This window comes from Saimiri boliviensis, chromosome 15 (genome assembly GCF_048565385.1).
Source record: "Saimiri boliviensis isolate mSaiBol1 chromosome 15, mSaiBol1.pri, whole genome shotgun sequence".
NCBI lineage: Eukaryota > Metazoa > Chordata > Mammalia > Primates > Cebidae > Saimiri > Saimiri boliviensis.
Window position 1 is genome coordinate 58985730 of NC_133463.1, and position 13766 is coordinate 58999495.

Genomic DNA, 13766 nt, shown 5'->3' on the forward strand with positions numbered 1-13766 from the left:
TTTCAGAACTTGTAGTAAGAGTCATAGCAGTAGTTACAGTGATAGTAATTAGTAATAGAAGATTCATAAGCATGTTAGAAGAGGGAACCCAGTTAGCCTGTTTCTTCCATGCAGCAGATATACACAGGGTTGAACTGCATATACAGCCCACTTGAGGAACTATAATCTTCATTTTAGCAATAAGACAGAAATCTGTCCAATGCACACTTATAAAAGATAACTGCCTGAATAGGATCTTTATCTAGAGGCCTTATAAAGATGACAAAAGGGGGTTTTGAGAAGGACTGAACTCCAACTTTTGTAAGAGGTTTATGCTGCTTATTTTACATATTAAATACAGTGAAGACTAAAAGATATATAGCAGAATTTGATACCAAAATTACCAGCTGATCCTCACAAAGAAGGTAACGCTTAGCCAGAGTGGCCAAGAACAGAAGCCATCAAGCCTAGACCCTCCTGTTCTCATCTGCCCTTCCCAACTGTCTCTGCCAGGAAGCTCACTCTCTAAATACTAAATTTTAATTTATTTATTTTTGCAATCTCCTTTGCTTGCCTTCAATACACTCTGCAAAAGTGGCTGCCTGCTTTTATGTTGACTAAAATGACTCCACAGAGCTGACATTTTCAGAACTCAATATACCTGTACCCCTTTTGGCAGCTGTATCTCTTTCTGTAGGGAAAGCAGAAGGAATGGAAGCCAGGTGCTCCACAGAGTGTGACATCACCTCATCATATAAAAGTAATGGCTTTGTAGTGGTTTCCACAAGATTGCTAAAGAAAGAGATAGTGCCACTACATTACATGGTCTGCAATTGAAATCTGCATACTAAATTACTTCTAGTCCCATCATATGCCCACTGTTATGCTTTCAGATTGTCACACACACTTAATCTCTGCAAGAACAGTCTTCTCATCCCTCTTTATCTTAGGATTTTGACTTAGATGTCACTTGGACAAGGAAGCCCCTGCTAACAACCTCTCAACCCCAAGTTTATATCGAGGGTTCCCTTAGAACCAAAACATTCCTCTGTCTGAGCAGTTGTCACATTGTATTATAATTGTTCATCAGATTTAAGGTACATGAAGGCATTGTCATGTCTCTCTGGATCACTGTCAAATCATTGAGAGCCAGAACATTGATTGATACACAGTAGGGATGCAAATACATAACTTAGAATGAATGGATAGAATCATTCCCAATCAAAAGTATATTGTAAGATCATTTTCACTCAAAGATTGCGTCATGCTATTTCTCAAGAATGTTTAAATCTTAGGGCAGAGGCTGGTGTAAAGAAGCCATCTTTCATATCACCATACACCCTATCTGCTACTCTGGCAGAAACGTAAATATTTCAAAACAATGAGGTTTTTAAGATGTGTTTCAAATCTACATTTATGTCACGTTTTCAGGATAAGGAATAATAGCAGAAATAAAATTTTTAAAACCACAGTGAAATTACCTGAGTATAAAAGACAATCTTGATGACATTTCTTTTCTAGGTGTTTGTTCTTACACTGAGTATGAGCTGTTAAAATCCAAACTATAGCTAAAGTAAAAACTTGTGAACATTTAAAAAATTGATTAAACTAAATCAAAAATTTGAAATTAACTAAAAATAAGTATGGGCAGAATTAAACGTACTCTCTTTCATCTCACTGGAGGTATAGTTTTTCTGGGTAAATCCTAGAAACAGTATTATATTTTTTTCTTTTCACATCTCCTTAACATTTTACAAATACACTTTAAACAAAAAAATTGAAATGTATTAAGGACTCATTTTACTAATTGACCTAATCTCCATTTATGAGAGTGTTTAAAATGTTAAATAATATATTCTTGCAAAACCCTATAACAATATAGCAGAGCATTGAAGCACAGTAAATGATCAGATTTACATATTTTTAAACAATTCCTTCCATGCCTGAATTTATTAAAGTTTTTCTTAGGGCCACTTTACATTACATAGTGCCCTAAATCCCTGAGAGTAGAGAAATGAGTAAATTTACCCACACTGTGAAGAAGTTTACTATTTATTGGAGAGATAAACAAGTATAGGTCACTGCAATGAAATCTTTGGGAATGATGTCAAAGTATGCCTGGAGGCGCTGTGGAAATACACAGGAGAGATGCTAACCTTGGAACAGGTTGCTCTTCTCCACACAATCTAAGTTGCTCCCTTCACTGACATTCAGTGAAAAGAGGTAGGTACATGTTACATGTGGATTCAATGTGGATTCAGTGTTTCACCTGACAGTTGTAGGGAAAGATAAAAGTAGATGAAATTCAACCTTTCTTCTGAAATTTAGCAGCAGTAATTGTCGTTTGGTTTGTACATTGAAGAAGTTAAGTGTTTTGGTGATCATAATGAAAATAATACAGTAGAAATGTTAACAAAAATGCAAGAAACTTTCATAGAAAGGGCAAAGTATAAAGAAAGGAGCATGACTTTGTCTTAAGTACATAGGTTTGAATCACAGCTCTGTCACTTACTACTCATGTGTCTGTAGACAAATCATATAAATTACCTAAACTTTAATTTATTCATATGCATAATGAAATGAATACTAGCTTACTCGTGGAGTTACTATAAGCATTAAATAAGATAACATTTATATAGCACTTTTCAGATTACCTGTGCCATCTTAAAGGACTAAAATGTGATGGTAGAGATCTAATTGTATACTAAACTAGGTATTTCAATGTAGGATGCTTTACGCCTGACAGGGAGTGGGAGAATGCTGACAAGTGTGAAGCAGTGATCTGATTTCAGAGTCTGGAGTACCAAGCAGAGAATAAAGGCAGGGATGTGGTTGATGATGACAATGAAGATGATAATCACTGCATCTCCTCCAAAAGCTTAGAACATTTATCACTTTGATTTCCTATGACCAATTAAAATACTTACTTACACAGTTTTAAAAGTGCACTTAGGAAAAATCACATTTCAGTTAACCCCTTTGCTAAGTAGACCCTTCTTGACTCTATAAGAAGTCAGAATCTCTGGAATGTCTTACTTGGTAGTATATGAACCAATGTGAAATCTCACTGAACAACGTTTCTACTCCCAGTGGCAAAATAGGGAGCATTAGCATCCTACCTGCATTGAGTCAGAATGAAGCCCAGTGAGCAGTGAGCAATGTGGGATATTAACCTCATCCTACCTATTGTCTAACTTCTTGTGCAGTGCTTATACTTAGGAGTGGCTTCAGCGTTAGGTAGAATTCCAGCATTTGCTTTCTCTCTCTTTCACTTCCCTTTAACCTAAAAGAGTGCAAAAGCTTTGAATTTAAGCTCACTCACTAACCCTGGCCCGAGACTCTACAGCTTCCAGCAAAGTACTTAACAGCCTCTGTACTTGTTTTATAATTTGAAAAAGTAGTGGGTACAAAACCTATTTTAGGAGGTTTTAAACATGATAACAGATATCAAACACCTTGGATAGTGTCTAGCATATAGCAGGCATTCAATAAACACTGACATTTTTGCATTATTCTTTTCATCCACTGTTACCTCATTCAATTTAGGAGGGCATTCTTGGCTCCATTTTACAGATGAGCCATAAGATAGGTTAAGAAAATTTCTTAGGCCACGCATAGGGTAAGTAAAGAAGGGATTTGACTCCAAATCTCCTAATGCTTGTCACAGACACTTTTGGCGCCCTGTGCTAACATCCTCTTACGAGACTCTGATTTCAGCCACAGCTGCAGTAGATGGTTCGTGCAGCTGGAAACATCTCACTCCAGGCCTCCACTGTACCATTTGTCTATCCTCTTCTTGGCCTTAAGTTCCTCTCTAAAGGCCCTAGGAGTTTTCAGGCAAGAGAATTCTGTAAGTACAGAGGAGTTAAAGTCCTTCACAACACCCTTTAATGAATGGACACCAGCATCCACTCTCTTCCTTCTGGCAGATAATTCTCAATTGCATTATTTGAGTCAGAGTTGGCCATAGGGGGAGCTATCTCAATAGCACACCCTACTTTGGCTTTTCCTTGTCTATTGCATTCTGTTCTAATGAATAATCCTTAATCCTGCTTCCTAGGATTATTTCCCCAGTAAATGACCTGCACCTAAGTCCTTGTCTCAGACCACATTTTGGGAACTAAAGGTTTGGGTGAGAGAAGAAAGGGTGTTTTGTTTTGTTTTCATTTGTGTTTGTACAGCATTTCTCTCTATTTCTCCTTAGGTTACCAAGATGCTGGCAGTGGTTGTAATTCTGTTTGCCCTTCTATGGATGCCCTACAGGACTCTTGTGGTTGTCAACTCATTTCTCTCCACTCCTTTCCAAGAAAATTGGTTCCTGCTCTTTTGCAGAATTTGCATTTATCTCAACAGTGCCATCAACCCAGTGATTTACAACCTCATGTCCCAGAAATTCCGTGCAGCCTTCAGAAAGCTCTGCAACTGCAAGCAGAAACTAACAGAGAAACCTGCTAACTACACTGTGGCCCTAAATTACAGTGTCATCAAGGAGTCAGACCATTTCAGCACAGAGCTTGATGACATCACTGTCACTGACACTTACCTGTCTGCCACAAAAGTATCTTTTGATGACACCTGCTTGGCTTCGGAGGTATCCTTTAGCCAAAGTTGATTCATGAATTAGGGGAAAACAAACCACAGAGAAAATGAGAATCTGTGCAGTAATCAACAAAAGGGAGAATATGGCCAATACTTGTATGTGAAGACAGAGCAGATCAGTCTTTGTCAATGTTCTAACAAGTCCTGACCCTAGAAACTTTAAGAAGGATGATTCAGACTTTCCTTCTTTCAAACTAGTATCACAAAAAAATGAAGTCGATCTGTGAAATAGCTAAATGATTAAAAAGTGAAAGTTTAGCCCTTTTCGTTTAACTTAAGAAATTTATTATATTTTCTGGGCTTATAGAGTTTCAGTGAAATCTAGATTGCAATTTACCTTATTCATAATAACCTTATCAAATGTCACTTTTCAACCCCCTAAGTTATTTATACGTTCAATAATTTGACAACATGCAGATTTTTAAATGTTTGCAGTTAGTATTTCCTTTTAACATAGTACAGTGCTAGCTCGTGTATATCTGAAATTAAAAGGAAAAATATTATAGAAAACATTTTATATATTGAGTAAAAATAAGATTTTAGACATACATGTTCACTGTATTTTAAAAACTGTCATAATGTTTATAAAATTCTGAGATGATTTTTTTATCTTAGAAGGCAGATAACCATCACTTAACTTTAACGTAAAATAAACCTCAAAGTATCCAAAATTCTTAATTAAGAAGAAATGTAGATTTTAAGATAAATCCAACTCTTATCAACTCTTCCAGCCTCCTACATGATAGACGGAACAAGGTAAAAACCCGGATTAAATAACTGTGAAGATACAAACTAACATATGATTAATTTTGAAAAGTACAGCCAAGACAAAAGCAAGTATTTATAATAACGTTTTGCTTCTTCTTTGAAGTTTTTAAGCAAGAAAATCTTTTTGGACGTTTTTGTTTATAAACTATTGAGCCATCCTTCAAGCAAAATCTAGCTTAAAAGTCTGAAACATTTGTAAAAGCTTCATTGTTACTCTAAATCAGCCAAAATCCTGGTATCCCCATTCCAGATGAAGACTTCCCACTGAGAATTGTAGTCTATGGATTTTTACCTTGGTTGCAATGGTCTTTTCTTCCTAACTGCTTGTCATTTGTAGGTTCTTTTTTTTTTGTTTTTTTCTCAAATGTTATTGATATTTTGTTTACAGATTCTCAATCAAAGCAATGCAAAATTCTGTTGGCTTTATTTTCAGTAGAGTTAAAACTGATTTCATCATATTATCAGTTTCTCACTTTTATATTTATGACTGAGATCTGCTAATGCAGTGATTATTAGAGATTTGTGAATGAATCTGTCCAGGGCATTTATCATTTCCTACCTGAATCTCTTACCTACTGAGATTTGGCCAACCAGAATCTTCAAGGGTGTAAATTGCCCTTGGTAATGGTTTGGTAGTCACTGATTTTTAATGACTGGATGATCAAAAAGTACCCATACGTTTACATGCCCCATAGCCTGGCATTTTCCCTCTCCAGTCTATATCCCTATTTTATGGACTTTTCTAGAACCTAGTTGCTAATGATAATTAGGACTACCCACCTTCTTAATGAAGAATATGCCATTCTACTTTCAAAACTTGTTTTTAAATGCTGTTTCATGGAGACTCTACTATCCAGAACCTCATTCTAGAATATGCTTTTTTGAAAATTGTCTTCATCTACTCCACCAAGACATTTTTATCCTGTTGCTATAGTAGTAAACAAATGAAAGCCAATATTTGCAGAAAATACCCTAAAATTCTACCTGCATGACAGTAAGCAATCTACGTCAACTGACTTTTCATTCCGGTATAAATATTAATCTTGGCATTGTATAGAGCATCAGAGTGACCCAACCCCAAATCACACAAGCATATGTGTGTTTATAAACACATACCCACATGTTCATAAACTAGAGAAAAAGGGATTGGAATATATGAGATTTTTTTCATTACAGAAAGAAACTAATATGATTGAGCACCTACTATGTCCCAGGTATGCGGGTAGAGTCAATCAACATTATCTTCATCACAATTTCACTACAGCTGTGATTTCTCTGATGGTAAGACCAGTTTTCCTGTAACCTAATTCCTAACTGATAAAAATTTATGGATTTTGCAGAATGATTATATCAGGTGTTAAAAAATACAATTAATTTAACACGATATACATAGAATACAAAGATGCTCTTCTCATTTTTGGATATTTAATGTATGGACTGACTTCTTCTACTTTAATTTTTAAAAAGTTATTTGCCAATAATCTATTAGTTTTAGAGCACATGGGAAATTCATAAGAACTCAGTTCATAGTGTTTTAACTCTAAAGCAAATGCCATTATAAAATTAAATGTTCCTATGTAACATCCAATAAATATTTGAATTTATCCAGAAGAGACATAACTTTTTAAAATATTCTTTATCACACTATACTCAATTATGAAATATTTCCATAATCAAAACTTAATATACCACCAAATGAGAAACAAAGAGCTAGATTAAAATTTGCTGGTGAAATGAAGTAATGTTATTAAGAGCCTTCCTTAATAAAAATTCCCTGTTTTATTTTATTACTTCCAATTTCATTAATTGCTGAGTGTTATTGGTTAGATCTTACACTTGAGATAATTGGGTAAAGGGCACCAATCATGAATAAAATGAACAAACATAAATTCACTTTCAGGACTTAAGGGCTGTGGGTCTATTTCTAGACCTTAACAAACAAGGCAGATATTCTAAATGCTGAAGAAAAATAAGACAAGTCTGGACTCTATAGCCATTCTTAAACAAATTCAGTGTACAGAACAATAAACCTTGATAATACACAGAAATAAATGGCTGATTTAGCTAAACAACTTATAATATCAAAGGAAAAGCCACAGCCATAAAACTTAGTGTAGTGCAACTAAGTCTTAATGGATATCTGAAATGTTTTATTTTCAGAAGACTATGTTGGAATAATAAGAACAATATGTCTTAGTAAAAGCTGGGTCAACATAGTTTTGGCTGGCTTTTAAAGAATAAAAGAGTTTATATCCTTTTAAACTATGCTAAATCTCTAAACATGATAAAAAGAGAACAACTTTCTGAAGGAACAGATTTTATGTGGTTAACCCATCAATCTTTGAATTCTATAAATATTATATTTAATATGTTTACTTCTCAATTGCAATTAAAACAGGGGTTGGAATATTTGTGTATGAAATAGGGAAACTCAATGTGAATTATTGTACACTAGTCAGTTCCAAAGTCAAGAAAAAATGTTTTCAAATGTTTTAAGTCACTCAGTAAACATGAATATCCCCAGCAATTTATTTCCTATGCAAGCATAGCTGTCTACAATAAACAGCCATCAAAACCAAGATCTGATTGAATGAACATAAGCTTTCAGAATAATACACACGAAGAAATCTTACAGAGCTCGGTGGTCATAAGTATTTTTCTCTCTCTCTTCTCTCTTCCCCATCAAACTCTCATCACTCCACAATCATCATTTTCCTCGTAGCAGAAAGATTCATCTAAGTTCATTCAAGACTAAACCTGGACATGAAATATCTTAAGTACAAGTGTTCTTTCAAATGTATTTATGTATAAAAATATGTGGTTGTTTTGCAAACTTTCATTTTCATGAAATCACTTTTAAACATTGAAAAACTGATGTCTTAAAATAGAGTTCTATTTATGTCCTCATTTACATGCGAGGGATCATGTATAGAGTTGAGAAGTTTAATATGGCTCTTTCCCTCACAGAACAAAGTACAAGTTTGGCATTTTAGAGATTTCTGTCAGAAACTAATCAAAGAACACTCAATATGTGCAAAATTGCTGCAGAAATTTGTTTCAGCAGACAAAAGGCTCTTCTCATTCTTATGAAGCTCATAATCGTACAAGAAAAACAAGACCAACATGACATCACCTCAAGATATAACCATTTGGCAATATTTAGAATACATATCTGAGATGTCAGAAATATGATTTTAAAGAAGCATTTGTTAACGGTCCATTGGAAATCTCATAAGATGACTTTTAATATAATGATCAATTTTACATATTCTCATTCTACTTTATGGACTCTAATTAGAAGTATCTGTTAACTTAATTCTTCACTGATTACACAGGAAACTAAGGTCAGCTAAGACCTTGTACTATTTTTCTGATATGTTCAGCCTATTAGTATAATCTCATCACTCAGCAGCAAACCTCATTTACAGGGGTTGCACATTAGAGAACAATTTTGTCACTGACATGGTTAGTACCAAATGATGACAATGCTGACATAAACTAAATCTACAGGATTCTGCTTCTAATATTCAAATACAGTAGTCCTCCATATCCTCTGGGGATCCATTCCAAGACCCCTAATGGATGCCTCAAACTGTGGATAGTACCAAACTCTGTATATACTGTTTTTTTGATCTGATAACCAAAATGGCTACTAAATGACTAGCAGCAGGCAGCCTGCGTGCACAGCATGAATACACTGGACAAAGAGAGGATTCACGTTTTGAGTGGGATGGTGCTGCAAGGCACAAGATTTTATCATGCCATTCAGAATGTCTCTCAATTTAAAACGTATACATTGTTTATTTCTGGAACTTTACATGTAATATTTTTGTGTAGAGGTTGACTGCAGGTAACTGAAACTGCAGAAAACCAAACCAAACTGTGTAGAAGGAGTAACTATTGTAATCTCTTTTGACAAAAGGGATCATGAGTGTTTGTGTACAATATCATTGGGCCTATTTACATTCTTCTACAGCAAGCACATTCATGACAAAGCCAATATAAGGTTATTAATTCACATTTTAGAAATGACATCTGGAAAAATAAAAAGAGCTAAATGAAGGAGTACAGCTAGGACAGTACATTGTCCCAAATGTTCAAATCTGGATCCAGCAAGGTAACAAAGGATAGTTTTAATGGCCAATAAACAGTGAATTCACACTGCTTTCCTGCCTGGCCTCAATGGAGAAGCACCTGGGTTAAGTCCATGCTACACACTCTCAACTGGAATAATGGAAATAAAAGTACTTCATAAATTATAAAAGTTAAAAAGGCAGGATAAACAGTGGAGTCAGCTGTAGCTCCTTCAGTGTATCTGAGCCCCGAAGCAGTACCTGTAAGTGCTTAGTTCATTCCTCACAGAATAATGAACTTAATTCTTGTGCATTAGGTTGTTCTCTGACTTCCAAACAAGAGATAGTATGAGCTTCCTAAAAAATGCTGTGACTGATATTGACAAAAATGGTGACTTTTCAGAAAAAAAGAAATAAATACAAGATAGCAGAATAAGTCTCCATCTAACCAGAGATCTGAATTCAGAAGTCCATAGGAACATAATATTCCTGAAACGGCACAAGATGCCCTAGTAAGGAGGCCAAATATTTAATCCTTAGCCAAGAATAATAAAACATTTCTGCTTTCATATACATAAGAGTTACCTGGGAGCTTATCTTAAAATGCACTTTCTTTTGGTCTTGCCCTAATAAATTCTCATTTATTAGATAATTTTGATGCCTATAGTCTTCTGAGCATACCTTAAAAACCACTGAGTTCAGGGCCCTCAGAGCCTTCAAGCTCACGTAATTCTTACTAAGCAACTAAATGGAAAAATCCTTGAGGGTAAGTCTATTTCATCTTTGTATTTCACAAATTATCTAAACTACTTTTTAGTTAATTATTTATTATCTGTTGGATGATGTCCCTAAATATCTGTAAAATGAATGAGTAAATCAATCCCAAATTCAGAAATATATTCTAAATTGGGTATTAATAATATCTAATTTGACTACAGATATATCTTCACAATCAGATAACTCATTGTGCTTGTTTTATGTTTTAAATAGTTCTCCTGGCTCATTGAAAGGCACTGCATGAAGTGTGCCAGATGATGGTCAGAACAATCCCTATGTATGTAACATGCATGGCAATTTCAGTGGTACTCTCATGTCCACCCATCTACTTTAATAATGAGAAAAAGGAAGACTAAAACATTTTCTCTGCTTTCAAGGAGATTACAATTTAGTGACAATGTATTAACACAGAAACATGCCAGAAGAAAAAAGAATACATAATTGAGAGCCAAATTGTGTGATTTCAGACTACGCACAGCTGAGCTCTTCAGAGGAAAGGGGGCATCCATAGGGCTTGAAGTCATTCAAGGATAGATTTGATTTAGATAGTTAAAGAAAAGATGATCCATGTGAGAAAAAATAAGATGAGTAAAGGAAAGGAGACATAAATAAATCTTAAAGCAAGGCTCTTGATATTAAGAATGTGTATCCAAAGCAAATACAATTCATCAGGGATTGATTAAGGAAGGCAGCTAGTCCAAAAAAGGGGAAAAAAAAAAGATAAAGGAAGTAAGGGACCAACCTGTGCTTATATTTGGTGAGAAAATGTTCACCCATGCAAAAGAATATAAAGTAGAAATGTATATAAATCTGCTATGTCTGTTTTCTAAACTTTGTGAATTCATTGATTATCTAGAAAATACAGTCTTATGTTATAATTCTAAAAGTATTCTTATAGTCCTAATTGTCCAAGTGAAAAATATATGTGTATATATTTATCTTTTTTCTATATTACATTATCATCATATACTTAAAAATATTTAAATATGTGTATATTATTCAGGAGTACTAAATGACTCTGGATTTATCCAATTATGCTACACATAGAGATAAGAGCTAGCTCAGGGACCTAGGCCCTTCATGAACCCAAACTTCGACATTAAACATGAAACTGGGAAACATGTGATTTGCTTAGGACTACTGTGACAATAGTGTTGACTTGCATGTTGCTTACGACATGCCTTGGAATGTTTTGGCTTCCTTCTATCAGCTTTAGAAAGTTGTATGCTGACTTATTTCATTATTTTGGGAATTAATCATTGTGTCCTTGTGGGGCAAACACTCTTTTTTAATAAAGTACAGTATTATGTGCTTTATTGTGAGAAACTGTGTGTCTGTTCCAGTATCGTATGGTGAGCAATAAAGCATCAAACTGAGAGACCTGGCTCTTTAGATTTCTTTTTCTTCAAAATTATTTCATTTTTGGTGTGACTGGACCCTAAACCACTTGCCCAAAATACTTCATTTTAATTCAATGCCACCCACATGTACCACTGGTGGTTTTTCAAAATAATTATAAGTAATAGACAAATAGACATTTAATTTTATAATAAATTGAATGTGTCCATCCCATGCACTCTGCATAACTGCCTATTATATCTATAAGGGGAGATAATGTAGATGAATCTATAAAAATAAACCAGTGATAGTAGCCACTCATGGTGCCTCATGCCACATCTCCTCTTTGGTCCCATGATTTCAGCACAGCTGTGGTAGACCATTTCATATACATTGCTGTTATCCCATCTTCAGCAAACTGAAGTGGCAGAGTTCCTCCAAGCTGTATTATAACACTCAGTGTAAGCACAGGTAGTCAAAGATTTCAAGGGATTTAATACCCCTAGGGACACCCATCAAAAAGTGGGGAGTAAAAACTAATAGACAAATGTTCCAGGTTCTTATCGTCTAATGGAATATTTCTGAGCCATCTTCAAAACAATTCTTCAAAAGGTCCTCAGCATTACCAAGCCCCTATTCTTCCTACTGGAAATCAACTCAAACACATACCCTTCATGGACTTTTCCTCCCTCCTTGTCCCACTTCCTCACTTCTGTTTCCTGAAGTAACCTACAAAATGTACTATTTGCACCCAAATCCTTGTTTCAGGCTCTGCTTTGGAGTACCATCGATGTGATAATGTTTTTAAGTAGATGTCTATGAGTGGTGGATCAGAAATATCATTTTGAAAATGAAAAATCAGAAAGTGACACAAAATAGTTCTCTCTGTACAGGGTGCTTCTTAACTTATAATGTGGTTATGTCCCAATAAACCCATTATAAGTTGAAAATATTGTAGGTTGAAAATATGTTTAATACACCTAAACTACTGAACATTGTAGCTTAGCCTAGCCTGCATTAAACATGCTCAGAACACTTACAGTAGCCTATAGTTAAGCAAAATCATCTAACACAAAACTTATTTATGAAAGAGTGCTGAATATCTAATGTAATTTATTCCAAATTATGGTTTCTACTGAATCTGTATTGCTTTCATACCACAGTAAAGTCAAAAATCATAAGTATGATGAGTCAAACTATCAAAAGTAGAAAGTATTTTCATTTCCAATGAAACACTGCCTTCTAAAATACTGAAGAGCTACCATTGCATATGTATGTCAGTTAAAATAGTTTTAATATAGCACAAAGTTTATGTATCACAGAAAAAATAGTTGTTTCTCTATACTCCTGAACCATAAAGTATAATGTTATTTCAACTCAACTTTGTTCAAATTCTCCTGTGTAATTTATAAGTATTTTACTCTTAGAATTTAACAACTGGGTCTGTAAAATAGAGATAGTAATGCATCGAATTCATAAATGAATTAAGATAATTAAATTAAATTACATTTAAAAGTAGTTATAAGATGGGCCCATAGTTTACACTCAACATTTCCTAACAATTACTAATCAGACTCAATAAAAGGAATTTCAACCATCTGAAGCCATAAATATTCACTGAGAAATACTGGGAACAAGGCACCTTCCCTGGTGCTACAATAAGACAAAAGAGGAAATAAGAATTGTCCTCAAGAATCTTACAATCTGGCTAAAGAGATTAAATACAAACATTTTAAATTTATGTAGCAGCATCAGGTTTAACTAGCAGCCTAAGAGGCCAAGAGAAGAAAAAAGGAAGTACCTGATTAATTCCCCAATTATTAACATAAACAATAATGGTCATGAAATTTCAGAAGAGAGAGATAAATTACTTCAGTCTAAGCTAGTATCTTATTTTGTTACCTGTTATAACAAAATATCAGAGCAGGGTAGTTTATAAACAACAGCAATGCATGTTTCACAGTTCTAGAGGTTGGGAAGTTCAAGACCAAAGCACTGGTACATTTGGAATCTGGTGAGGGCTGTTTCCTAGGTTCATAGATGATGCTTTTCTGCTGTGTCTTCACATGGCAGAAGAGCCAAAGGAGCTCCCTTGGACCTATTTTATATGGACGCTAATCCTGTTCATGAAGGCTCCATCCTCAACATTTAATCACCTCCCAAAAGCCCACCTCCTAATACTGGCACACTGATACTTTGATTTCAACACAATTTGGTGGTAATGAGGAGCCA

At 34.7% G+C, this 13766-nt stretch overlaps 1 protein-coding gene across 1 annotated transcript in view; it reads left to right on the forward strand.

The window, feature by feature from the left end:
* TRHR (thyrotropin releasing hormone receptor) overlaps positions 1-11440 on the forward strand; it is a 39791-nt gene extending 28351 nt beyond the window's left edge. The window contains exon 3 of the mRNA XM_003938587.4: positions 4184-11440. Coding sequence (XP_003938636.1) covers positions 4184-4591 — 408 coding nt within the window. The 3' untranslated portion in view covers positions 4592-11440. The remainder of the gene's footprint in view (positions 1-4183) is intronic.
* The last annotated feature ends 2326 nt before the right edge of the window (positions 11441-13766 follow it).